Source organism: Chelon labrosus (assembly GCF_963514085.1).
Source record: "Chelon labrosus genome assembly, chromosome: 23".
Classification (NCBI taxonomy): Eukaryota; Metazoa; Chordata; class Actinopteri; order Mugiliformes; family Mugilidae; genus Chelon; species Chelon labrosus.
In genome coordinates this window covers 6,406,639-6,434,596 of record NC_140356.1, presented here as the reverse complement: position 1 = coordinate 6,434,596, position 27,958 = coordinate 6,406,639, and the positions used below count along the sequence as shown (strand labels likewise).

Here is a 27,958-nt window from a genome sequence, read left to right as displayed (position 1 = left end):
CCCTATGGAGACCAATAAAGTTTTCCAGCCTTTCATGTCAGCGCTCCCCTGATCTTCAAACCCTTTCAAAGCTGCACTCCAAACCACACCTGAACTTCTTTCATTATTATTATGCCACGTTTTCTCTGTTGTGGACATTTTGAAAGTTTTCAGAAAGCCCGTGTGAGTTTTTCTTGTGAAAATCTAAATTTCTGGATAGAGTAATACTATTAAAATCACATAGACGGGACCTAATAAATCCATTCACCTTCTTGAACGTCTCACAATTCAGTTGATTGATTGTGACTGACATTTCAACTGCTGTCAGTGAATGCTCCTTTAGGGAAATCCCTGAATAAGAAATAAAATTTTCAAGGAAAGAAAGAAAAAAACATTTATGCTATTTTCCTTGATAAATCATAGGACAGAGAATCCTCCACTATACACTTCACCTTCTTGAACATCTCACAATCCAGCTGATTACTGCTTTCATTTTCATTTTTGGCTGCAGCGACTGGTATTTCAACTGCTTTCAGGAAATCGTTTCAAAAGAAACGCGCTTTTCAAAGAAGGAAAGAAAAGAAAGAAACTTCCCAGTTGTAAGGGGCTGTTGTTTATTTCATTGTCTTACATGACAGTAGATTAAATAGTGATCGTTTTGGGTAGATATGATTGCCACCCTCGCCGCTTTTGGACATCTAAACGATGAATCGATACCTTCTCTCAGCTCAGTGCCCTGGAGCAGTGAGTAGGGAGTAGTAAATGACGGGCTAAGCCCCGTGGAGCAGCTCTGGTCTGAATTAGAGAGGGACGCAGCGCCGCCCTCTGCAGAGCGCAGCGCCTTCACTCAGGAAATTTAAACGCTGAACCGTCCACAACGCGGACGCACGCATCTTCCCAGCTCCAAGGTGACCGAGCCGGCAGCCCGCGCAGGACACTCGCTCCTTCGCACCCTCCAAGGTAAAGCAACATTTCAGGCCTGCTTATTTGTCGCTCATGGCGCCTGAAAGACGAGGCGGATTAAAGCAGCGAGCTTTCGGGACGCCGCGTTACGCAGGGATGAGCATGTGCTGCAATGAATGAGGACTGTTAAGCCACGAAGGGTCCCTGTTGGACGGTCGACTATATGTTATGATGCGTTCAGGAGCCTTTGGAAGGAGGTGGAAATTCCGATCTACCGTCCCACGGTCAATTCCTAAAGGGGGGCGAGCCGCATTAAATAACACATGCATTTGCAGAAATGTTGGAGCTACTTTGTTTAGCCCGTGTAGGCCCAGGGCATTAAGACTGGCTTCATCCGGTCTCTATCCTTACATCAGCAGCATCATATGATTAGGCTGCGGTGCTGAGGAATCGCTCTGCTGTTGCATCACATTTCCAGCCCTGGCTTTCTGATGGGGGGGGACCCAACTTTTTAAAGGCATCCGCTGAAAAGGTGCATCATGTTGAGTTTATTGCCAACCAAAGGTGTGATGAGGATTTATTTCTTTTTTCTCTCTCACATGGTTTGTCAAGAGCAGAGGATGTGTGTCGGCTGTAAAAATAACTAACCGCACATGTCACATCCTGTTGGGTTCCCCCTGAAATGTGCTGCTCTTTCCATTTATCCTCAACAGTTGAACGCTACACAGGCTTGCTGGTAGCAGAATCAGGAAACAAACTGCCGGTTTCTGTTTGCCTCTGTTGCAACTAGTTTGCTCTGGCAGAGCATCACAATACTTTAAAGCTGCTGTATGGAATGTTTCTGTGACAGCGGCCTCTGTGGCCGAATGCAACAAATACAGGATGTGTAATTGAATGAAGACAGTATTGCAAGTAGAGAAGAGTTATAAAGTCAGAGAGATTACTCTTTGAGGTCAGTTAAACAGCAGTAGCCTGTCTAAACTTGACCAAGTGTGGCTATGTTAACAAAAGCCATGAGTTTACTGACTTGATTCAAGGCTTGTTGCATTTCTTATGAGTCCAACTTTTCACTTGCAGGCCAAAAATTGTGTCGTTCCTTATTTCAAAATGCACTTGGCTTCTAAACCTTAATATATAGGCGAGCGTCACTTCTACACCTTAGCCATGGCGTAGCTTTGAATCCTGCACCGTAGCCTTCGGTGTAACCTGACGTGCGTCTCCAGAGAAAAGTAACTAAGCGTCGCACTAACACTGATTAAGATTGGTCCGAAATGCATTCTTTTTTTTCTTGTTCACGTGTTTCAGTAAGACAAGCACAGAAAGTTCCCCCTCGTTCAGACTCCTGCAAACCACTACTCAGATGTCTTCTCTGTGTTTTGCGCTGCAGGGATTTCAGTGAAAGTAACTGTTGAGCCGCATTTATTGACTTCGGCTCCAACATGAGGCACTCATTTCCACTCGACATAGTGTGAAACTGAACACAGCTGGCCAGCCACTGCCTAGCATATTGGCAGAACGGTGCCAACACACCAGTGCACAGGTATAAATGCTTTCACCGGTGAAGTCCCCTTTGGCGCAAGCCTAAACATTTAGATGTCAAACAAACCGTCTTATTAAGTAAATTAGTCTAAAGACAGAGTTGTAATTATTCGTTAGTCTTCATTTGCATAGCTCTCCATTTGCACACAGTGAAGGATTATCAGAATTTGACCAACCCGGAGGCTATGTAGATGCGTTTGGGTTCAGCCCTCTGACAAGCCAATAACGCATTGCCTCTGGGTGATGACATTATGCGTGGGATAAAGGTTTATTGGGAGGCCGGTTTTCTTCAAGGAGACGACCCCAGTAGAGTTTACCACAAGAGTCATGAAAAAAGTAGCGAGAGACGTAAACATTAGTTACGTATAAAGACTTTTTTTTTTACTGTACTATAAATAAGTTCCTTGTCTAATCTTTTCCTTAGTAGGACCAGCAACACAGGCACAGAGTAGCCTACATGTATGACTGTTGCATGTATTTATTGACACTTACACCAATCAGCCACAACAGTATAACCACTGACAAGAGAAGTGAATACATTAATCATCTTGTGACAATTCAGTGTTCTGCTGGGAAACTTTTGGACCTGGCATTCATTGGTATGGATGTTACTTAGACATGTACCACCCACCTAGACCAGACCAGACACCCCCACCCCATAGCAATGACACTCCTTGATGGCAGCAGCCATCCCCAGCAGGATGCAGACTGACACAGGCACACACACAAAAATGGTTTAGGAACAACTCAAAAAACATGAAGACTAACAAAATTCTGTTGCCAGACACCACGGGACCCTCAGAAGGCCCATGTCCATTTTCTGATGAGTCACAACTGTTTTGGAGGCAACAAGGGAGACCTACACAACATTAGGAAGGTGGTCATAATGTTATGCCTGATTGGTGTAATTCACTTTTTTGATACTTACATCAAGTAGAAGCACATCTACAAAGCTCTATGTAGCACCATGCTGGGACCTTTAGAGTTAATTAGCCAACATGTGAATATTTTCAAAGCTGTCGGATAGTAAAAGAACCAGGAGCTAACCGCGCAACCAGTTCCATGGACGATAAATTAGGTGCAAAACATTTGCATTGCTCTGCATCTCAAATGGGAACTGAATGTAATTGAAAAGAAGTCATCCATATTTTTAAAGTGCACATAACGACTTTCTTTATTGGAGTTTGATGAGTAGACTGATACCACTCCCATGTCTGTCTGAGAAAAACGAAGCTACCACCAGCAACCGGTTAGCTTAGCTTAGCTTAGCATGAAAACTGGAAACTGGGAAACATCTAGCCTGGCTCTCCATTAAAGAAAACCCACCGTTCGCCTTCGTTAAAGCTTACTAATGAGCATGTTTCATCTCATTAGTTTAATCTGTACACAAAGTGATGTGTTAAAGCAACTCTGATGTTTCATGAGTAGATTTTCCGGACTGTTTCTTGGCCAGGCACAGTCACTTCCTGGAGCTGAGCTAGCTGGCTTCTGGCTGTAGATACCGTATAGAGACAAGAGTGATGGCAGTTTTTTTCTAAGTGAACAAGCTTCAGTGTCCAATTGAACCTTTTAAACAACAACATTGTTGTCAGGTATGATTAAAACCGATTTTGCCTCAACAGTTGACAGTTTCCAATGCTAAAAATAGGTCCAACATTTACCTTGTTATTTAACTATGTATCATGTGCTGGTCTGAGACTGCTTGTTGCCATAAGATGGCATAGACTGATATAGAACACTTTACTTGTAATATATATGTATGACTCTCTTTGTTTGGGAGTAGTGTGTTCCTTTCTGATATAGCATTGTTTCGTTTCAGTTAAGGTTGCTCATGGTGAACCTACAGCTTTTCAGTTGCTGGACCTTGGTTTTAAATTGAGGTGATCTGCATTTGTCCTTGTTTGGTTCTTTCTTGTTTCTCTCGTTTTTTTGTTTTTTTTTCATGTCGTTATGCATGTCGTTCCACTCTGTCAGTAGCTCAAACAGTCTTGGGTTGACAATGTCCACATTGTTTGTTGCTCAGAAAAGCAGTGGCCTCCCTGAGCATGTGGGCAGGAACATTAAGAGCTCTGTATGTTGACTAACTAAGATACTGGTCTAATTACCACGGGGGTTGACCTTTTCTGTTGTAATTAAATTTGGTGGTAATGGTTGTATTTCATATAATGTGCATATAAACAGAGCTGTTTAAAGGGTGTGCTGAATTCTTTTCTGAATAAAAATGACTCCTGGATGTCCTGAAAGTATACAAGGAGAACTCAGTCCAACAAATGAAACAGAAATACTATTCTTGTGCATTCATTTATTCAAGAAAATGAATTACTGGTACATCTTTTCGAGTAGTAAAAGTAAGTGAACCCTCGTGGGCAGCTAGAGGCGGCTAAATGTTTCCAGTAACTGCTGATCAGTCATCTGCGGCAACTTGGAGATATTTTAGCCCATTCCTGAGCACTGAACTGTGCACTGAGATGCTGCTGTACTGTTTTCTGTGCAGTTAGGATGTCCCAAAAGAGTCCCAAACTGATTCCGTGAGTCATAGCTCCGTGGTGGCCATTAAAGGCAGTTCTTTGCTGTGTGCCTCTGGCTGTATATTTGGAGTTATCATGCTGCAGAATGACCGTTAAGTTATTGCCTGAAGGATAAGAAAATAACCTCTAACTTTTGTACAAGCTATGAGTCAGACAAGGTTTTTGCTCTGTGTATTTTGCGTATATAAGCACATGTTCATGCACGTTGTTATGATGTAAATCTAATCTCGTTGATTCCAATGTGTAGTATGCAAATACAGTCCCATACAGAGCAATGTACTCAACTATAGGAACATGTGTTAGTTGCTGTTAAAATGTCAAGAACATATTGGTATCAGTGCAGAATCACTATATTTTGAGGTAATTTGACCTGTGTCACAATTACACAGTAAATCCTAAGTTTCATTCGTTTCACACTGCGTATCCAAACTTTATAACCTTCAGTTTAGTCTGTAGTAACAAGACTACAGTCCCTTGACCTTCACAACATGGTCAGAGGTCTGTAGCAGAGAAGGAGCTTGGGATTGGATGTTGAATGTGGGTGTTGGCAGCCTGCATGGAAAAGTGAAGTGGACTATTGTAGTGTGTTGCTATTGTGTCCACAAAGGTCTAGTCATGTGTAGTTGACTGATACTTCGGCTTCATGCGTGTAATCCCAACAAACACGAATGATACAGAGGCTGCAGCCAGGCGGTTTGAGAGAATCATTCTGTGCTGGCCGCTTGCCATCCAGTATTTACGGTCAGAGACGTGTTGACATAGATTTAATGGGGACATATAAATGTTTTTTTAACCGAGGTTTATTCCCAGGAATTAGTTCAAGGGCTTCAAAGTGCAGATGATGACAACTGAGTGGAAATGGTATTATAGTCTCAGAATGTTTTATGGGAAGACCCCCTGCCTGATGGCCTTTTTGATCGGAAAGCAGCTTTGAGAGGTTGTTTCTGTGGTATTTCTCCCGTTTGTTGGTGTACAAGACCAAGGGCAAGTGTGTTTACCCCGTTACTGCTCCGAGATTAAATTATGTTGATAATGAGATGAAAAGTGTGCTCCAGTGAACATTTAGTAAGTTGCTTATTGGGTTAATGATGAACTGTTCTTAAAACAAAGTGAGTAGTGTTACACTGAGGTTACCTTAGAGCTAATCTTGCGTTGCCATAACTTAAAAGTGTCATGAGACTCCGGTGGAGCGGGTGGGGGAGTGAGGGTCATGCTGGTAACCGCTCACTGTAGAGGTCAAGTTTCCTTTTGTGGAGTCCGACAGGGCTCTCAGCGCCTGTTTATCTGAATGGCATTTAACTAAAGCTGTGGAATATTAAAGGTCTCAGCAAATTCTATGCTGTGGAGGTAGATCCTTTATTTGAAAAGCAGTGTATATAGGGTATATAATTTCTCTTGTGCAGGTCAAATAGGAATGTCTTCTTGCCTCCTAACTCCGATTTAGCTAACCTTCTGTTGCCCTTCATTACCATTCAAGTTCTACAAGGCTCCACAAAAGCCTACTTTAAAAATCCTTGTTAGGTGACCACTGCACAACCTTTCCCTATCAGTGGAAGAGGTAAAAAGTAGCTACGCTTAGCGAAGTCAATGAAAACTTTAATTAGTAGGGAGTATTGAAAGGTGCAAATCTTCCTCTTCTGAATGGCATAAGTCTAAAAGGTCTGTAAAACGTCTCACACAGTGCCACCTCAGGAACTTATAATTAACCTTTAATCTAAAAATAATAATCCATTTTGCAAAGTGGTATGCTGGTGGTGTTGCAGCAGCCTTGAAGCTGCACTCATCAGTGCAGTAGGAGATGTTTTAGCGGCTTAGTGTTTTGGTTTTATGGCTAACAGCTTCGCCTTTTTCGTTCGGTCTCTCGCTTATTAGCTTTGTTCGTAGATACTGGCAGCTAGCTTGGATGGCAACACAGCATGCTACCTGCAGACTGTTGGACTGATTAGACTGAAGACAGTCGCTAGCTAGTGAAGGAAGTTAAGCATTTAGCCTCTTAGACCTTGCATTAAGATCAGATCCAGGCAATCTGATCACGAGCAGCCAGCGTAAAAGACTGGTGTAAACACCTCCAGGACGCATTGAGATCACATTTGAGAGATTCGAACTCTGGCCACATTTGGAGGAAAGGAAAGCAAGTGATGTTTGTTCATTAGTAATGAGAGCCTTTTAAATGATTCTGTCCTATTGTACCACACTCCAGTGTGGTACAGTTAATGATTCCCAGGAGATTTGATGATTGGAAATAGAAGTGTACTCTGATACGATAACATATCTCTTTTGGGTTGACGCTGCCACGCTGGGCATTTTGCCACATTACTTGTCTATGCTCAGCTTCATTTGAGCTCATTTGGATGTTGTTCCTCCAAAAACTGCTGCAGCTGTTCTGTCCTGTGGCTGTTAATTTAACATAAGCAAGAATTAACAAAACTGTATTTAATATGAGTACAGCAGTGTCATTCTGTCATTAAATAATGTATCCACATGCAGTTAATTATTGACATTCATGTTGATGTATGAGGAACCATATGTGATTAAGTTACACATTTCCTCAATCACCTGTGTCTTTATTTACATTTATAATAATAATAATAATAATACATTTTATTTATAAGCGCCTTTCAAGACTCGCAAGGTCACAAAAGTGAATTACACCAATCAGGCATAACATTATGACCACCTTCCTAATGTTGTGTAGGTCTCCCTTGTTGCCTCCAAAACAGTTGTGACTCATCAGAAAATGGACATGGGCCTTCTGAGGGTCCCGTGGTGTCTGGCAACAGAATGTTGTTAGTCTTCATGTTTTTTGAGTTGTTCCTAAACCACAAAACAAGACAGAATAAACAAATGGAACAGTGCAATCAAGGTGGATAGGCTATCTGGAACAGGTGGGTTTTGAGTCTGGATTTAAAGAGAGGGAAGGAGTCAGTGTTTCTGATGTCCGGTGGGAGTGAGTTCCAGAGTTGGGGAGCAGAGCAGCTGAAGGCTCTGCTCCCCATGGTACTGAGGCGAGCCGAGGGGACAGAGAGGTGGATAGAGGAGGAGGATCTGAGGGAGCGGGAGGGGGTGACAATATGGAGGAGATCCGAGAGATAAGGGGGGGCGAGGTTATGGATGGCCTTGAAGGTGTGGAGAAGGATCTTGAAGTTGATGCGGGATTTGACTGGGAGCCAGTGGAGATGCTGAAGCACAGGGGTAATGTGGTGAAATGAGGGGGTTTTGGTGATGATGCGAGCGGCTGAGTTCTGGACCATTTGGAGCTTATGGAGGGATTTGTGGGGGAGGCCGAAAAGGAGAGAGTTGCAGTAGTCGAGGCGGGAGGTGACAAGGCTGTGGATAAGGATGGAAGTGGTATGGGGGCTGAGAGAGGGGCGGAGCCGATTTATATTGCGTAGGTGGAAATATGCAGACCGGGTAACGTTATTGATGTGAGATTGAAATGACAGTGAGCTGTCGAGGATGACACCCAGACTCTTAACTTGGGGGGAGGGGGAGATTATGGAATTGTCGATTGTGAGGGAAAAACTGTCAGTTTTGGAAAGTGTGGATTTGGTGCCTATGAGGAGGAGTTCTGTTTTATCACTGTTTAGTTTTAGAAAGTTTGAGGTGAACCAGGATTTTATTTCAGATAAACAGGTGATGAGGGAGGAGGGAGGGAGGGTGGAAGTTGGTTTAGTGGATAGGTAGAGCTGGGTGTCATCCGCGAAGCAGTGGAAGTGAATATTGAATTTGCAGAAGATATTGCAGAGATTAGGGTGTGTGGAAACTTCAAGAGGTGGAGTTATGATCTGAGTTTTGTACAGGTCTAACTAACGTCAGGGCAGAGCGCAGTAACTAATAACTTAACGTGTGTGCCAAAGTCATGATGCACGTGCATATAACAGAGCTGTCCCAAATGATGTTGGGATTTATTTGCATACGGAGCCCAAAACTGAGATCGAATCTGGAGAGCCGGCTGGAGACGTATTGGAGATACACGTTAATGCCAGGTCTGAACACGTGAGGCCTGGTCCTAAAGCTGGCCACTTGCGATCGGATTGCCAGATCGGATCTTGACGCAAGATAAGAGCCAGATATTTACAGCTTGGCGCACTGCTTCAATCGAAGCATAGGCATTAACCAGCCAGTTCAATCAAGTTTAAATAGCAGGTTTTGATGGGTGTCTTAACCTGTGAAGGCAGTTTTAGGTGTAGCATGTGTTGTTGTTGTGTTTTTAAACAGACATGGGAATCGTCATACAAACAGAAGCATGCTAGCATGTTCAAATTCAGGACTCCAGTGCGGTACAGTTACTATTTCCAGGAGATTTGATTCTTGGAAATAGAAGTGTACTCTGATACACATCTTTTTTGGGTTGATGCTGCCACACTGGGCATTGTGCCAGATTACTCGTCTCTGCTCAGCTTCGTTTGAACTCATTTGGGTGTTGTTCCTCCTGCTATGTGTTTGGCAAATGTTAAACCCAAATTCAAGGTTCAAGACCTTGATTGCGATGAACAGTTTTTGCATGTGGGAATCGTCTTTGTCTCTAGCGTTACAGCATAACAGCCGCACCCACGGCCTGAGATTCTGTAGTCACTGTTCCTTCACTTTTCTAAAGTTCACCTGAAATACAACACTGGGGTCTCAGCATGGCCCTTGTTGTGAATTAAACCCGAGAATCTGTGTTGGCCCCTGTTAGAAAGAAAATGCAGTCTTTTAGGCTTCCTGCCAAGGTACTAAGTGATGTCCTTGGAGGAAACACACACACACACACATACACACACACACACAGTTTCACTCTTATAATCCAGCACTATGTAACCCAGCCTTCGGAGCTTTTGGCAGCTGAATGATTTAATTATCAAAACACGCCTGCCTTCTCGTTGCTGCTCACTTACTAGGCTCTGTTGTCTGAATAGACTCGTCAAGGTGAAGGCAGACGGTCACCTCAAGTGCATGTAGGGGACACTGGACCACAGCAAACTGTGCGCTCGAATCGTGTGCTTACCCTAACCCTGAGCAACACACGAGGACAGGTATCTCCATGATTTATGTGTTCATGAAGCATGGAGTTGTTTTTTTTTATATAGAATCCAAAGTTGCTACTTTGCATAGAAAAGCTAAGTTGAGACTCAATCAGATTTTATGACAGCAGCTATCTGTCTGCTATTCATTATGTGACTCTCAGCAGGACGACTGGTCCATCAGTGCTTTGCATACTGGTCTGTCCCAATGGGGAACAGTAAAGTTAGATTATGGTGATTAGATTCTGGTTGGAGACCTGGAACTTAATCTGCTCGAACTTGTCTTTCAGGTGTCTCATTTTCAGGCCCATTGTTGTCCCCGCAATTATGCTGACTTGGTCGAAAGCAGTGTTTTATAAACCGCCAGCTTTGTACGCAGCCGTTCAGTCACCCCCCTGTCAGCTGCTCTTGCAAGTCACTCGTGTCAACTGAAGGACACAGCAGAGAGGGTACATGATGAGGCTTGGAACCAAGAAGAAAGTGTTGACATTGTAGTGGCTGGACAGTGACTTTGCTTTGTTTGACTTCTTATGTACTTAAACGGTTGGTCATAAACCTGATCCGTCAAGCATTTTCCATTTTTTCCCCCCAGTCAGTAGTTGCTCATTCATGGCCAATTCATTTGGAGCTTCATACTCAAACCCATCAATTTAAGCTGCTTACGGGTTCTGAGGATCCTTCGCACATTGTCGTCACGTTCAATCAATCAAAACGAGTATCTCCACGGAGTGCTGCTGTGGACAGCCTTTAATCTGATTAGCATGGATTAGACCCACTGTATGGAACTCTGGGGGGAAAAAAGACATAATCTCTAACTTTGATTAAAGGGGAAATACAAGGGATATATTTACAGAGAGGATTATATTTCCATTTATCCGGGTCGTTTTAACACAAGTTAGAGACTGGAGTTAGTATTAAGCCATCCACCCAGTTAAAACCAGCTATAATTACCAGTTCCACTGTTTCAGACGTTCAATAAAAGACCCAGGTACAATTTGTTATTCTCTGTTGGATTAATTATTGTACAAAAGCATAATTTCCAGTACAGCAGGAAGATAACAATCTTACAGATTCACTTCATGTTTTTACCAACTATTCAACAGTTATTATAGATAGTTAAGATATTTCACGGAGAAAAATGCGTTTGTGAATCATGGAATTGATTTATATATATATATATATATACTGTATATTGTTTCTTACCCGTTGCTTGTTTGCAACAATAATTCACACGTATTATTTTAATGTCACCCTCCAGCCTCCATAGAAGCCAGCGGTTATTCCTTATTTACCGTCTTTATTTTTCTGTATCACTTCACTAATGGATTAGTTAGCACAGAAGTCAGTCATCTCAGCAGTGGCTTCCTGTTTACAATCGGAGTACGACACCATATGTGTGAGCCTCCATGACGCTGCAACCTGATCTGGCAAGAGCAGCGACAAGGAAGGAGAGTGGCATCATTTATTTATGCGGATTTACATGAGTCATTTACACATGCTCTGAGTGAAGCACAGCCTTCCTTTATACGGCTTTGATGTTCTTAAATGAAGCCTGCTGCTGGAAGAGCGAGATCCAGTGCTGGTTCATATGGACCAGACAATTTATTTTTTTTTTTTTAAACTTTTTGTCTTTAATAGAATGTTACGTGGGGGATAAGGCACCAAGATATAAGGGGATAAGGCACCAAGATATAAAACAAGGTAAAAAGAGGAGGGGTATTGTTTTTTTATTGGTGGGGTAGTGTTGTAGACTAGGACTTAAGTGCTGCCTTGCCAGCTGCTGGACCAGATAAAAGCAGTTTGCATGGTTCAGATGATAGCACCAGGAAATACTCAGGAGTTTTCATCTGAGCCAGGCTATTTCCTGGTATCAGTGGCCAGTTATGAGCATGAGGAACATGTTTTCAGTGGAAGGCCAGCCACCTAGGACAGCTTTTTGAGAACTACCATCTCAAAAAAGTGAAACTTGATTTTGAGTTTGTGTTCAAGCGCTTTGATTTTCTGTCTACAAATATTAATACCTTGCATCGATCATGTATAGATTTATGTGCATTTGTTCGCTCTTCACTTTCATCCCCGTCACTGCACCAAGTGTCAGTGGTAAAAAGTACAGCTTCAACAATGAATTGATTAATTGATTAGTTAATTAGTTAAGCAATATTTGACTTAGACTTAGACTTAGATAAACTTTATTCATCCACAAGGGAAATTGCTTGGTCACAGTAGCTTAGTTGTACATAAAAAAACACTCTTAAGAACATCAAATAAAAAAAGATTAAATTAAATAGAAATAAAAAATAAGTAAAATAAAATCTAGTAAGATAAAATAAAAATAGTATAAGCAAAAATGTACAAATTAGCATATTAACATATGGTACAAATGTACAAGAAATAGAGAAGGAAGAATATAAATTATATATACAGGGTAAGGTGTAAGGTTTTTGGTTGTCCAACATCCCCAGTGTGAGAATTTATATTTTCCTAAAATGTATTTGGGTTTTGAATTTGATTTTGGGTAAAATTGTACAATTTTTTCCCCCAAGTGTAATAGTTATAATAGCAGTGGAGGGGTGGGACTCTCAAGCAGTGTTCAGCTACCTCTGCCGTAAAACTGCAGTACCTCAAATGACCCCTTGAGGCAGACTCCTAAAGCAAGTCAATGCATAGACCAAGTGTAAAATGACAGTACTTTACCGAATAAATAAATAGTTTACAGTCTTGTTAACTGTATTAAAGCTGGCAAAGCCAAAATAACAACCACGCTGAGCTTCAAAACCTCTCTTCAGGAAACCTGTGGGTGATGTCACAAAGGATTCCTCCTTCTTTATAGACAGGGTGGGGACCATTGTAAACCAAATGACAGCAGTTATCTTTTTTCACCATCCACACTGCAGGACTACACCAACACTGTGGTGTTTGAAAAAGAGATAAGAGATTGTGCTAGCAATGGAAGCCCAAAAGGGAAGATGCATTGTAAATTTAGCTACGTCCACATGTCGAAAAAATTTGTAGCATAGTGTTGTAAATGAAAACTATATGAAGAGCTTCTCCAGTGATTTATCATTGTACTTTTACAAGTACAATTGGAGAGTAAATGAGAGTTGGATGAAATAGTCAAAAAGGGAAATAGTCAAGATCCCATATGGCCCCATCATGAAATACCAGGGACACCCGGCAGCAGTCTTTTAGAATATATTCCATTGCTTTTCCAGTATGTATCATGACAAATTGAATGAATGTGTAAATTGAGGTGGAGTGCCCTTATAACTTGTCTCACGGCTTATTCAGTCAAATGGTGGCAATTACTTCCCAGGCATTCTGTTTAAACCACATCTAGCTGTGCTAATCTCAAATAATTGCTTAATTTGATTTCTCAGTGCAAACATAGGCAAAATGTTGATTCTTCCACTGCTCATTTACGTGAAGGCAAACCGGCTGCCATGATCTCGGTGTGCACCCTGAGCTAATTACATGGCTGTAAATGATTCCTGGCTGATTAGAAATGTGAAGCTAATGAGTTTAGACTGAGCTAAAACATAACAGCTGCCCTCCCTGCTCTAATTTCTCACATGAATAAATGTGCTAGTTTCTCCACATCATCACATTTTCTTCTCTTACACGTAATTATGGGCGTGTGTGCTCTGCAAACAATATCACCTGATTTCAAACTGCCACTATGACAGTCCCCGCCCTGTTTCCATAACTGCCTGTGTGCATGGGGGTGGACACAAGGTGAAGAGTGGGCGGAGCCGGTCTGGTCCCTCAGGTAAAGTGAGTTCATGCCCTTTGGAATGGATAGTATCTTGTGTGTGTGAGTGCGTGTTTGCACATGCCTTCTCCAGGATACGGACCTCTGGTATGTCCTTCTCAAGCATGTGTCACATTACTGCTTATTGCTGGCAGTTGTTTATTTGAATGACAGAAAGGACACAGATTTTGACCTTCTTTCTAATCCCATAGCTGTATGTTTATGCTGTCAATATGAGCTGCAACTGGTGATTTGATTTATCTATATATGTCTGTAATGATTTGTGACATTTTCCTATAAACAGCTTCTCTCGTTAATCTATTTCTAACCTGAATGTCCCGAAGGACTTAAGAGAAAAGGAGAAACAGCTTGACCAGATGCAACTAATCAATAATCAATCGCAGGACAAAGTGAACTCATACATTATGTAAGTTTTCCTCCCTGAGTTTTAACTTCCTGTCTGTCCTTTTTTTTCCCCCTGTCATTGCAGCGAGTAGTGAACATTGAGGTGGACCAGTGATGCCACCCCCAGCAGCAAATCCTCCTGCCGTGACCCCGCCAGACGGCGGGTGGGGATGGGCCGTGGTGCTTGCATCGTTCATCTCCATCGGCTTCTCCTACGCCTTCCCCAAGGCCATCACAGTGTTCTTCAAAGACATCCAGATCATCTTTGATGCTTCCTACAGTCAGATCGCATGGATCTCCTCTATCATGCTTGCAGTCATGTACGCTGCCGGTGAGTCATTGTTTGCATTCATTAATATGTTAAATGGGAAACTGAAAATCTGCTGAGTAATACTTAACATTTGGGAGGAGCTGTCTTGCCAGGGGGTCTAACTGTGGACCTGTAGCCCTGGGAATCTCTGGTCTGTGAGCGAACGAAATAAGGATCATTGATGCATTAAAACAACTTGAAAAATGCCAGTCTGACACATTAGCCAAAAAACTTTGATAGCTTGCAGGTTTGCTGCATGTGCATTATTATTATTTCCTTTTTCCCCATTAGACTTTACTTAACCCCAACAATATAATAAATGTCAACTTTTATAAACTATAGATAATCTTAACAAACATAAAGCTTTTCTGTTTTAATAAAATATATAAATTTACAAACAGCATTTAAGTGGCTGGGAAAACCACTTCTTGGGCTGCAGGGGATTTTTTTGTTTTGTTGCAATACTACCAGTGGCCACTGGGAAAATCGTTGAATTGAGTTTTAGTGTTGTGTCCAACTCATGAAGTGTCCTCCTTTTTTTAGGGTCCCCAGATGTCCCTTTTTTAATTTCACGACAAAGGTGTGTAGTAAAAATTAATCAAATAAGTGTGTGGTGCTTTTCAGCCAGCCAAGAATGGTCCATTCTCTTAGCATGTCCTGTCAGTCATGGCAGAGCATTGTGTCAGTCCCACCAACACCAACTATATGTCATGTGATTGGATTGTACTTCAGCAGAGAGTGAACAATAAGTTAAGAACCCAGCTTCTTTTAAACCGCCTGTTTCAGTGATTCCAATCAGAGCGGCGAGAGGGTGCTACCAAAAATAACATGTCTAAAGGCTTGAGCAAATCTGTCAAGGTTTACCCTTTCAAAAGTCAACTCTCAATGTTTGAGCAGAAAAACATTAGTTTTCTGATCGACATTCACAAGGTATAAATGAAGAAATGTGAAAATGTGTTGGAGAAACTCTCTTTAAAAAAGACTTTCATTACTAACAATAGCATTTTAGCAATGGTAATATGTGGAAAACATTTTAATGCTAATACGTTGACACTGATGACATCTTGTACGTAATTTCTATCAAGTAATAATACCTTTATAGCTTGAGTGGGAGTTTAATACGGGAATAAGTTTTTTAATTTCAATGGATGTAGATTCGTTTTTAGAAGGAAATAACACTTCATGCAATCAATATTTTTGCCCTCAAGGAACAGTAGGCAGTGAGATAATTGAGATGGAAGTAGCTTGTGTCATCGGATCACGACCTGGATTTGAAACCACACAGCATCACAGGATGCTGGCACAGCAAAACATGCTGGGCCTCCAGACAACAGCAGTGTTCTGCCAAGCTAAGACAACAACAAATCACGATTCGTTCTGAATGTCAGTCACAGACCTACAGTCTTCATTTTGAGAAATGAAGTGCCGATGGATAATACAGATCCAGTAGTTCAAAAAAGAACAGGGGTGGAGGGTATATTACACTTTCAAAAGAAGTACACTGAAGCAGAGTTTTTATATTTCCATATGCTAAGGTCAGACATTAATCGAATTCAAAGCACCATTCAGACAAATCTTTTCTCATATGAAATACTGACACAATGCTACAGCTGGCTCTTAATTCTTCTTCTGAATAAGGAACCTTTGAAGGGGCTCATTCTTTCAGACATATTGCTCCGATCACCTGCTGCAGTTCCCACTTTGGCTTTAGCCCAGCAACCCTTCTGCTTGCCAGTGCCAATGGCTGCCATCTGTCCACGCTGTAATCCTCCTGTCACTCTATCTTGCGCTGGTGTCACCATCTGTACTGGTCATCAGTGGACCTGGAAAGCTCATTTCCTGTGCTGTGTAGTGCCATCTCTGCCAAAAACAAAGATTTTATAAATCTTCATCCACAAGCAAAGAATATGACATTTCATTGTCATTTCAAAACATGGTGTAAGTGAAAGAGAATAAAATAAGGTACTAGTTCAGACTGTAACGATAATTACTGGCCATTATCGTAGCCTTAGCCAAGGAGCAGCAGCGTTAACTGTTTAGAAATATGTCTGCCATTAAATTAGCCATTGAACAATTTATCAAAGCAAAATTTGCAGCCTGCTTTATTCTTTTATCCTGGCATATCTGAAAACAGTTAATGCTGCTACTCGTTGGCTAAGGTTTACATAATGTTCTCATCATTTATAAGTGGTAGTAGGTGTAATTTTACCAATACCAGTGCATGAGCACAGTATTTGTTTCTAATGCATCCCTACTAATTATCGTAACTACCTGAACCACGACATTAGTGCCTTATTTCCTTAGTTCTATCCAGTATATAGTAGTATATTGCTCTTGAAGATGTGTACTTCATACAGGATACCTTCATCTTTTCAGAACTGTACTACTGAAGCTGCTCGAAAAAGCACAACAGCCACCTGTTGCGGGACATTTCGGGCATTAGCTCCACAACAGATGTTTGAACTAGCGGTGTCAGTCTCTCAACAGTTAAGATATGTAGCAGATTGTTGAGGATTTTATACGAAAAGTAGTTTCAAGGTGCACACGCTAGCCAAGCAAACTGCTCTGTGTGCTTGCTGCTGCGGAAAACTCAAATTTCCCTGAGGGAGTCACCCCAAAGGGATCAATAAAGTTTTAAGTCTAAGTTCTAAGTCTAAGTCTCACTCACTTCCACTCTCTAACACTGTATCCTGATAATGCATTTTTTTTATTATTATTTGTAAATATGTGTAAATATCATGAAGGCCCAGTTGGGATAACCACAGATTTTGAGTGCTTTTTTGATGTGGTTCTGTTCTTTTACTTTTCCTATGTGTCTGGTGGGGATGTTGGAAGCCCAGTGTTGTAGGGTCCTGATAACTTCTACATCCTTCTACATATATTACATTTTGATTCAGCTCATTTGTTCTGCCCAGGCTGCCACCTGGTGAAACTGGTGAAAGACAGACAGTCAGTTAGCAGCCCGGACAGAGCAAATGAGTTCACAGCCCTCAGGTGTGCCTCCCTCCCCCACACACTCTGGCCTCCAAACCCCCAGCAATCCTGCTCCTCTCCGATTCTCCCCTCCCCCATTTTATGTCAAGGTGTTTTGTCTTTGGGATGAACCAGTTTCTGTCTCAAGGTGTTGCCAGGTTAGAAGTGAACAGCCACCCTCTCCCCCATAAACTCTCTGGGCCCACTCCCCCTCCCCTCCCCACCCCACAAGTTTCCTTGAAGTGGCTCAGCATGTCCCCTCCTGTGGTGCCCCAGTGATTGCCTGGTTTACATAGCAAAAGGAGGGTTCACAGGTGATTAGGATATTAGCTAAAAGCCTTCCAGCCGATCGGCTGCCCTCTGGGTTTTATAGGTAGAGCAAAAAATGCTGGGACTTCTAGTGTTAAGGCACATTTGATAATATGCTGGATAAACCACCATCACCATGCACTTAAGAAGCGATTTGCTCACAATCCAGCATTTTGTAGCTGACAGCTGGTCGCTAGTGGACGTCCCAAACTCTGGTAGATATTGTATATTGTATATTTTCCAATTGAAACAAGCAGATCATAAAAATATTGTTAGTGTATGGAGCTATGCTAGCTTCAATAGTTACAATTCGCCCACTTTTATTTCACAGTAGGCCTAGCACATCTTTAGATCAAAGCTCTTATGGATTGTCGTGAACTAGCTCCTGCTGACGTCACTAATCTCTATTTGACATTTCCAACGATTTTTTCCCCTCCTATCATGACTACAAATCGCTGACAACACATCGCTGCTGGTTTCTTCCTGTGTGTGCGCCCCAAAGGCTGTTTATCTCGGTGCCACATATTGTTCATGAAAGCCCAAACAGGCTTGCAGATGTCAAGCAATGCAACAGAGATATGTTGTCATAAAGTGAGGAGCGTCTGATATGAAAGTCGAGGTTAGAACTGTCCTCAACATACCCAAAACGTAAGTACTTGGTGTGATAAACAATGGACAAACCTAACCAGAATGAAAACTGAAAAATAAGGAAGAAGTTGTACACTCTGCTGAAAGCCACGAGAAACGTGGGCTGATCAATAACACAGCAGAATCCAAACAGCCTGAAAATGACAAGCTTAATGTCATTAGTGGAACACATTTGTCAAACAACTTTTGCAGTTTTGCTAATTATTTTGTCTCACGGCTAACCTCACTGTGAGAGCCTCCAACTGCTGCTTTAGCGTTACAATGGCCGTATGTCATTATCATGCGGCGACGGCGTCAATATGTGCAGTTACCAAGCGAGCGGCTCTTGTTACTCATTCGTTCATATTGATCGCACTCATCAGCTATTCATTAAACACCTGCTGTCTTGTTCTGCCTCTCACGCTGATGAAGCAATCAGTGTTTGAATGTTTAACACATTTCTAATTCCCCACCGCTGCTTGTGTGTGTGTGTTGGTGTTTACACAGCTCTGTCATTACTGTGAAGCTGTCAGATAATGAGCCAACAGCCTCAGACACCAACAAATAATAATCCAATTGATCTAAATGACTGAAATGACCTTTTGCTTCTTACCACTGCCTGGTGCTAACCGGGATAAGCTCTTGATGAACAAAGCATACCGACCAATGCTTATTCTTAACTTGTTTTTGTTTGTTTGATGTATTTTCTCCTGATGTAGCCACTTTGGTTCAAGCTGAAATATCATTATAGCTAGTGAGGGATTGCTGAAATTGCTTATACACATCCCCAGAGGATTCATCCGACTGTGGTGGTTCTTTTGTTCGTTATGCAGCAATCAACAGGTCAAGTTTGTCATTTTGCCCAATGCCATATATCTGCTAATCCAAAAACAACCAAATACCTGTAACTGCAATGTGTGTTTAGTGCTAATTAGCATGGTTGTATATTTCTGAAGTCACTAGTACCTATTAGCATACCACTCCATACTATATACAGTATCTTTACTTACCTGGCAGGCCGTGACCAAGAGCTAGGCTCAGCATGAGCAAGGCTTAGCCAATTAAGGTTGAGCAGTGGTTAAGGTTAGGGTTGACTTGCGGCTGGTTGGGATCCCCTCTATATCCATGGTTGATGTGTTCTTGAGCAAGGCATTCGAGCCCTAAACTGCTCCCAGGTGACTTTTTTGACAGCCTACTGCGTCAATGGGGTCACTACTCTCTGTGTGTCGAAATGGATGCAATGATACTTGTTGATAGACACTTCGCCAATAACTGCTGATTACTTGTTGTTGTTGACACGTGTTGAGTATGTAGTGCACATGGACGAAACCCCCTCCCCGTCATCACCCATAGGTTTCCTGAAGAGTGGTTTTGAAGCTCAGTGTGGTGTCTCTAGCAGTTGCCTCTATCAACTGCTATTGCCTCCATCTTGCCAGTGCCTGACTTGGCCTAGCTCGCAGCTAATTCAGAAATAGTCAAAGAGGTGTAGCTGAGGCAGGTGGTGACACCTAGATGAATAGCTAGCAATCTGTACCCACACAGAGAAAGCTGGGCATTTTAACAGGAAGGTCTAGGAGGACTTGATTGGTTTTTGGTCGCCCTTTGAGGAGCAGCAGTTTTTGGTACTTCCTCATTGGCTCAGGTTTTTCAGCCCTGGATCTTGCTGCTTGGTCGTGCATAGTTGAGAGCTTGCACAAAAACATTCAAACATTAGGCTACCTTCGTTATTAGCATGCTCATGTTAGCACTGCTACTGCTCACAGTGCAGTCTCACATACTCTAGCTTCTATTAGGCTTTCTTTTATGTCATCACTGCTTTTGGATTATCATCTTGCTAATATATATTATTGGTCAATTCAGAAGATATGGCTGGATTCGTCATTATTAAACCTAATCTGTGGTTGCAGACCAGCATCCCTGTTATTTCCCTAATAGACTACATCCATTAGGGAAATAAGCTTTTCCATGAGAGTTTAAAATTACAACATTAGTACATGAATTAGCGCATCAGTTTCATGCTTTGTTCTGAAACTGTGTGAAATGAACACCAATTCAACATAGCTGTATAATTACATTTTAGATTAAGATTATGCGTGGCAAACCTGACTCTACGCAAGTAACGTAGTGATTTTTTTCCATCACTATTACTCCTTATTCGAGAGCTAAAAAGTTGGTGGAACACAAAGTTACCTGCCTTGGTTAACACCAATGGCAACTAACCTGGCAAATAACATTCCAGGCTATTATGCATGTGAAAGAGGGCAAAGCACAAGGTATCAGTTCTGTGGAACCTGGTGTGGTTAAAAGTTGTAAACTCTACGTGGGGAATTCCCAAAGAAAATCCCTGATGCAATTCAGTTCCACTATCCGTCCTAAAAAAAAGAAAAGAGTCCGGCTTGTTTCAGCTCTGCGGTGCAATCCTTTCTGGCATTACATCAGGCAGCTGTGAAGCAACCTCCCTCATCCCTTTAGACAAGCAAGTGTCGCACTGTGATGATGCGTTTAAGCTGCATGTTGTGTGTCTGTGTTGGATCAGTGTCGCTAATCCGGAGAGACACAGAGAAGGTTGACCTTGGCTTTGGACACATGGTTGCTTTCACTGTCAGTCATAAAGTTAGGTAGAAGACAGGAAGCTTGGAGATATGTTGTAAAAAAAAAACCAAAAAAAGGTTTTTACACAATGTCAAATAAGATAAATATGTTTTTCATGGTTATCTATAATTATTTGTGTTCCCTTGTTTAAGACATTGTCTTGGTGTATCCACTTCAACAGCATGCTAAGGTTTACTGGATTTGCTGTATGTGAAAGTTATAGCTACAGTGAAAGTTGCTGTGAGGCCTGCATTAGCTGTCGTTTTTGCTAGTGAACAAGTGCATGAAAAAAGAAATGAGAAAAGTTACGAAAGTAAGCAAACAAAAAGGTTAAGTGGGCACACAAAGGCTCATCCTGTTTTTGATATTAACATTTCAGAATGATGAGACATTCATTTGGAAAGAACTAGCTGTAGACCAACTGGGGAGCGTGATTCAGCTCTTTTGTAGCTCTGCGGAGCTTCCCAGCTAACCCTAGCTCTTCCAGTTTTCCCTTTTGGATGAAAACGGACCACTGCCAACTGCTGGCACGGAGACTTATTTCCTGCCATGCAGGTTCAGAATGTACGGTATGTGCTACCTGCCAGTTGACCGTAGTCTTTGCGGTGTGTTCAAGTGCAAGCTTTAAGTCCGGACACCGGTGACGCGTGGCCTTCATTGCTGCTAATTCTGTGATGTCGGTTTGATGTGTCTGGGACTATAGAGATGAGGTGGTGGTTTATGTATCTTGATCAAAGAGACCTCAGTTGCAGGGGAAGGCACACATCTTCTCACAAGACACAAGCCTGCTTCTCTAAGCGTAATACCTCAATGTTAAGATCTAGTCCATTGCTGATTGCTGTTATAAACTTCTTAACTTTTTCTTAAAGCCTCATGTTAACCCGAAAATGTAGATCAACTTGTGTCTCATAAATACACTGCGTTCAGGCTGGTTCACCCTCAGTTATTTCATTGAAAATATCATTGGGAATCCAGACACGGTCACATCAGAAAATCGTGTCTGTCCTCTGACAGCAGAACAGCTTTTAAAAGTTGTTTGCCTCCGTTTCTGTCGACTTTATCCCATTTGAAGCGTGATGGAAAGCCGGCATCCTCACACCATGAGCTGCACCATCCTATTCACTGTGGCTGATATTAAAGGCTGGTGGAAAAAATGGTTAGACACATTCTATATGTGTCATTCCCCTTTGGGATGTAGGTGGTTATATTTAGTTCGGGGTTTTGTCCACTGTGTAATGAAGTCCACGCTGCGTCTGGACAGGAGATGATAAGCCTTTTTTAAAGGGAGGTAATGTGCAGGCTCAGGGGCTCCCTCATCTCGGCCGATTCGGGTCCCGCCGAGCCCCCGAGAATACTGATCACTGCTGCGCATGCAAATGAGGGGGAACCTTCCTCAAGGTCAAAAAAAGATTCATGTGGAGCAAATGAAGTGAGATGACTCCTCGCGCTTTTTCAACTGCGCTGAGCCTGGCAGAAATATGATACATCTTCTGGGTGGTAATGAGAGCATTATTTAAAAAAGGACAACAGTTCATTACTTTTCTCTGTCCTTGTTTGATTTTACAGCTCTTGTACTTAGAATTCAACAAAAGGTTAGGAGACAGTGTCAGTAATTAGATGCATGGAGTCTTAAAAAATGCTTGAAAGGCCTTCATTACACGCAACATATTATGTACGAGAGCCAATATAAATGTGCTCATAGAATTGAAGTGGAAAAAATGTAAACAATCAGTAAGTAACTTAATTTCACACTACAAAATTCAGTAAAGTGAGTAATAAAACTGAAAACACTGTGTGAAATCCAGGAACAAATCTCATAGTATTCAAGAACACTAACATATTTGCTTTGCCTAGGTGAGAGTTACAATTCATTTTGTTAGAAAACTCTAGTAGAGTACGACAAAGTCAGGAATACAAGGGGAATTTGCCTCATTATTGTGATTTGAAGTTGCTTAAGAGAGCGCTAACTTCTTTCAACCTATTGGTTTTTTCTTCTGGGTTGCAGCTTCAGCGTATGGTTTTACTCTCAAACTTAGTTTTCTGCAACAACATGGAGCTATTTCTAACATGATACCCCCGCTGTATGCTATAGCACCCCTACTGATTTAGCTACTAGGCATTGTAGCATTTAGCAGCTAAAGCTTGTGCGTTGCTGGAGACCAAAACTGAGATAATAGGAGAGTAACTACTGGACTTAAACTCATCAGGTCAATCACTATACTGTATACTATATATACTATCATTGTTTAGAGTGGGGCTGCCTTAACTGGCAGAAAATCATTAATGCAGCTTTAAAATCATCGGTTTCACCATTTTCAAAACCAGATATTTTTTTAATTGATGTAAATTCAAGGTGAATAAACGTACCTGTAATGTTTACTACCATTCATGGCATAGCAAAATTGTACACATATTAAATGGTCCCGTAAATTGAGTCGTTAAGATAATATGGTTAGACTGGTTATTTGGTACAACATAAGAAATAAAACTCAAGGCCTTTACTGCCAGCTGATTATATACCTCACATATGTTATATTATAGGTTCTGTATCCTAAAACACATTATATACAATAGAAACTTACACCCATGTGCATACTTGTCTTTTCTAATTTAACACTTTCACTTAAACTGATTAGACACAAGATGATGGAAGTGCCGTGCCTAAAAAGAGAAACAGCTCAGTTGCTGCTATTAATAGCAGCTGGGTTCTCGCCGGCGTGCAGCACTAACCAGATTAAATCATTATGCGCTCACTTTCAGTGATCCTGACAGCTATAAACATGCTACATGTGTGACTTGATTTTCTGTTTTTCTATTTGCTGCAGGTCCCATCAGCAGCATACTGGTGAACACGTACGGCTGCAGGCCCATCGTCATGATGGGGGGCTGCTTATGTGCCGTAGGAATGATCCTAGCTTCCTTCTGCACCAGCGTGGTGCAGCTTTATATCTGCATAGGAGTTATCGGCGGTAAGTCCCTCTAAATCCACATAAATCCAGTTTGGGTTAATTTACTTAGTCACTACTTCTGAGTACCAGGTTAAAAATAAAGCTGGTTCAGTAGGAAGAATGCAGCTACCTTAAATATTCAATCTATTTTTTTGTTTTTGCTGTACTTCCATCATGTGAGCCTACAACTTAGTATCACATATTGTTATAGATATATATATTATTTTAGTTATCTATTGTTAGTTAATGGATTAAAAGTTTTAGCATATCTGTTTTAAGTCTAACATACTTCTTTCATTACAGGACTTGGTTTAGCCTTCAACCTACAGCCAGCGTTGACTATGATAGGCAGGTACTTCCTTAAGAAGCGTCCTATTGCTAACGGACTCGCCATGGCAGGCAGTCCAGTCTTCCTCAGCACCCTGGCTCCTCTCAACCAGTACCTCTTCAATAAATTTGGCTGGAGAGGCAGCTTTCTCATCCTGGGTGGGCTGCTGCTGAACTGCTGCGTGGCCGGTTCCCTCATGAGGCCGCTGGGGCCGCCGCCCAGAAAGGTCAAGAAGGACGAAGAGCTGGCCACCGTTGTTGCCGCCACCACCACAAAAGAGAAGCGCACTCTCTGGCAAACAGTCAACAAGTATCTGGACTTGACGCTCTTTAAGCATCGTGGCTTTCTTATTTACCTGTCAGGCAATGTCATCATGTTTTTGGGGTTCTTTGCACCAATTGTCTTCCTAGCTGCATATGCCAAAGACATGGGCGTGGATGAATACTCTGCTGCCTTCCTGCTCTCAATCCTCGCTTTTGTCGACATGTTCGCCAGGCCCTCCATGGGGCTACTGGCCAACTCACGTTGGGTCCGGCCCAAGATCCAGTACTTCTTCAGCTTTGCTGTGTTGTATAATGGAGTGTGTCATATTCTCTGCCCACTGGTTGAAAGCTACACCGGCTTGGTGGTCTATGCAATTTTCTTTGGCTTTGCCTTTGGCATGGTCAGCTCAGTACTGTTTGAGACATTGATGGACCTAGTTGGACCGCAGAGGTTCTCCAGTGCTGTGGGACTCACTACCATTGTGGAGTGCTGCCCAGTTCTCATCGGTCCACCATTAGCAGGTACAGTCCATCTGTTTGTCACCATGTTTCCTTCACTTACCTATGATTGTTACATCTTAAGGTTTGACGTGTATTTAGCATGTCTGGCTTTTAGTTTCAGCCAGTGGGAACCTGAATTTAGAGGCTCGGTCATGACTATTTGCTCTCACTAGTTTGAAAAGTACTATATCTTACAAACTACTGACTACATGACATCAAGTTTCCAGTTTCAGGTAAATGTCAATACTCTTTAGTGTTTGTGGAGGTGCCTTAACATTTTTAAACTTTGTGCTGTCTTGCAGGGAAACTTGTTGATGTCACAAAAAATTACAAGTACATGTATTTCTGCTGCGGAGCTGTTGTGATCCTGGCAAGTATTTGGCTCTTCATTGGAAACTTCATTAACTACAGACTGTTGGAGAGAGAGCGCAAGCAACAAGAGAAGTACAAGCGGACTGAGACGGAAGATCCAGACCATATTCGGGATCAAAAGGAGGGTGATGGCGAAGCCCAGGCAGCAGACGAACTGGTCGACAAAAGTCAGAAAGATGAGGAACCGATGCAGCGGGAAACCAACATCTAGGTTGATCTACTCTGCCAATACCTCATCGTCTCCACCACTGCAAACTTGCAAAACCCTCAACTACGATCAAACAGAGTCCAAAGCCAAGAGGTGCCTCTCGGTGTTCCACCAGGTTCTATTTGGGGTCCTCTGTACTGTTAAATCTGCCAAAGCGACAGTTGTGTTGTAGGAGGCTTTGAGGCTTGATATCTGTTTGTCAAAGAACACAAGCTGTGAGTGTAACAGAAATAATAACCGGAGAGTAAAGTGTAAGATACTGTATGCATGTGAAGAGGCTAAATGTCAGAAAATGCTCGTGCAAAACACACTAGTACTAACTATATTTTATTTTTTTGCCACATTCATCTCATATCGGATACATCGTAAAGGCTGAAACTGGTGATTTAACACCATCATGACGGACATCCAGTGGTAGTTCTATCCTGCAGAATTATGTCAACTGAGAGCAAACTTAGCAGCAAATACCCACATTGGCAAATTATTAGGAAATTATTTCAATTTACCACCAGACAACCAGCTCTGCTTAAGAAAGGCATTATCTACTGTAGTTTGATTGATTTTACTTATCTCCATATGTCCCATTAAGTTAATGTATTAACTACTGGCATTCCGTTCTTCCTACCGTGTCTTCCGATATGACGTGAATGCAAAATCTGTGTGTTGCCACTGTTCCAATTGCACCAGCAAACTGGATCTACATGTTCACGATAAGATCAGCCTTCTTCACAACATACTATGTAAACAGTTAAAAAGGTTAAGTTAATGGGGGGAGGCAGTGAAAGGATTTCTTGGTGGTTAAAAAGACATTTCCAGATCACTGGTTCAACTACCAGTGTCTATTTTTGGTGAGCAGCACTAATCCCCAACTGGGTGTTCACCCCGCAGGTAATCTGGTTAATTTATTGTAGCTTTTGATTGCACAAATTGTGCAGCTAAGACATTAGCATAGACAATTAACCAGGCAAGATAATTCAAGCAACTCTTATTGGCCATATTGATGGATACGTCCTTAAAAATCAAACTTGTGGAGACTTTGAAAGCTCCTTGTCGCTGTGTTTCATATGGCTATTGGGTGCCCTAACATTCCTACTTCCATAACTAAAGAACAGATGTGTTCTCAGCTAGTGACACTGGCGCCCGTGTATTATGCTGCCCGCCTGAGCACTGTAATACTGTGCAGTAAAACCTGCACAAATGTCCCACTTTAATACTTTTGATGAAGTCATAAAATGCTGCATTAAATGTCTTGGGTTCCGTATTCTCATACTCTCATATACAACATGCTGCTCTTAAAATAGAAGTGGCCACACTTCATCCCAAACATCTTTATGAAATTGCTGCAATTCAGTGAATTTAATTACAGTTGAATGTAATTTCCTCTTTGGGCCTTAATATGGTATTAATGACCAAAAACCATCTGCATAATAGTGGTGATCTATACATGGAGCCCATGAGCAATAGACTCTTTCATATTTTAAAGCCGATATACAGGGAAATGTATTTCCAGTGGCCAGTGACAGTCATTCTGTGATACATTGCCTTAAATGTAATGCAGTGTAATGAGTGCAGGGGAGTTGTACAGCAAATACTTGAGAGTATTATACGAAGCTGATAAACCTATGTGTAAAATGTGACCCTTGTTATTTGCTGTGATTACCTTTTTTTGTTTGTTTTTCAATCAATGTAATCTACTCCATTTGTCTCCTGACATGTCTGTACTGGAATGTTAAAGCTTTAAGTGACTGTGTATAGTGTACCCTCTCCATGAACTAATTCACTAACAGAAGCCACGCCAGTATGTTAAAACATCTGAAGGAATACCATTGATACTACTAATTAATGAATGCTAATCAAGTCTTCGTGTATAGTGTGCACCCGAGTATGCTGGATGGCCGTACCGAGTAACTGTCTGTCGCTATAAATGTCAATACCGTTCAATATTCTATCCATTCCACGTGTTAGTATTTGTAAATGTCACCCTGCTCTTCTATTGATCGGTTTGGAGCTAAAAGCCGTCCAAATGGTGTCCTGTCTCAGATGTCCTAACAAAGCCAAATGCATTTTAATAACAAACGGAATTTAATTTTTCAAAGCAATCATGAACAAAGGAAAAAAAACACACACACATTATTGTCTCTTTCTCTCCCTGCTTTGAATAGTTAAATGCGTATTCATGAAAATAGATGTCCAGCTGCGTGGCGGTGGCTCAGCCGTGTCTCATCTTCACCCGGCGCTGCTGTGAAATCCTCTGTGGTGCGGTTTGTGGGGAAATCAGATAAATTAGTTGCTGCTTTGTTTTGGGGCGCATAAATCCTGCAGGATGCTGGGTGTCGATGAAAGATCGCTGAGAGCAACTGCTATGCTGTTTATTGTAAATAAGATAATTTAACTAGATTTGCACACTACATAGGTCTTTGGT

General features: G+C 41.8%; 1 protein-coding gene across 1 annotated transcript; it reads left to right on the top strand.

Moving 5' to 3' along the window:
- Window positions 1–421: 421 nt before the first annotated feature.
- On the top strand, window positions 422–27,958 carry LOC311508822 (monocarboxylate transporter 2). Its single transcript, XM_084573801.1, has 5 exons — window positions 422–939; window positions 14,191–14,436; window positions 23,742–23,885; window positions 24,168–24,977; window positions 25,259–27,958. Exons 2-5 carry the CDS (start codon window positions 14,220–14,222, stop codon window positions 25,537–25,539), a joined length of 1,452 nt encoding a protein of 483 aa, XP_084429927.1. The 5' UTR covers window positions 422–939; window positions 14,191–14,219; the 3' UTR covers window positions 25,540–27,958.

Bases quoted from the DNA above. Each gene is read 5' to 3' on its own strand.
- LOC311508822 (XM_084573801.1), top strand. From the start codon at position 14,220: ATGCCACCCCCAGCAGCAAATCCTCCTGCCGTGACCCCGCCAGACGGC. The intron at 14,437-23,741 runs GTGAGTCATTGT...TATTTGCTGCAG, and splicing joins TGCAGTCATGTACGCTGCCG to GTCCCATCAGCAGCATACTG. The intron at 24,978-25,258 runs GTACAGTCCATC...GCTGTCTTGCAG, and splicing joins CATCGGTCCACCATTAGCAG to GGAAACTTGTTGATGTCACA.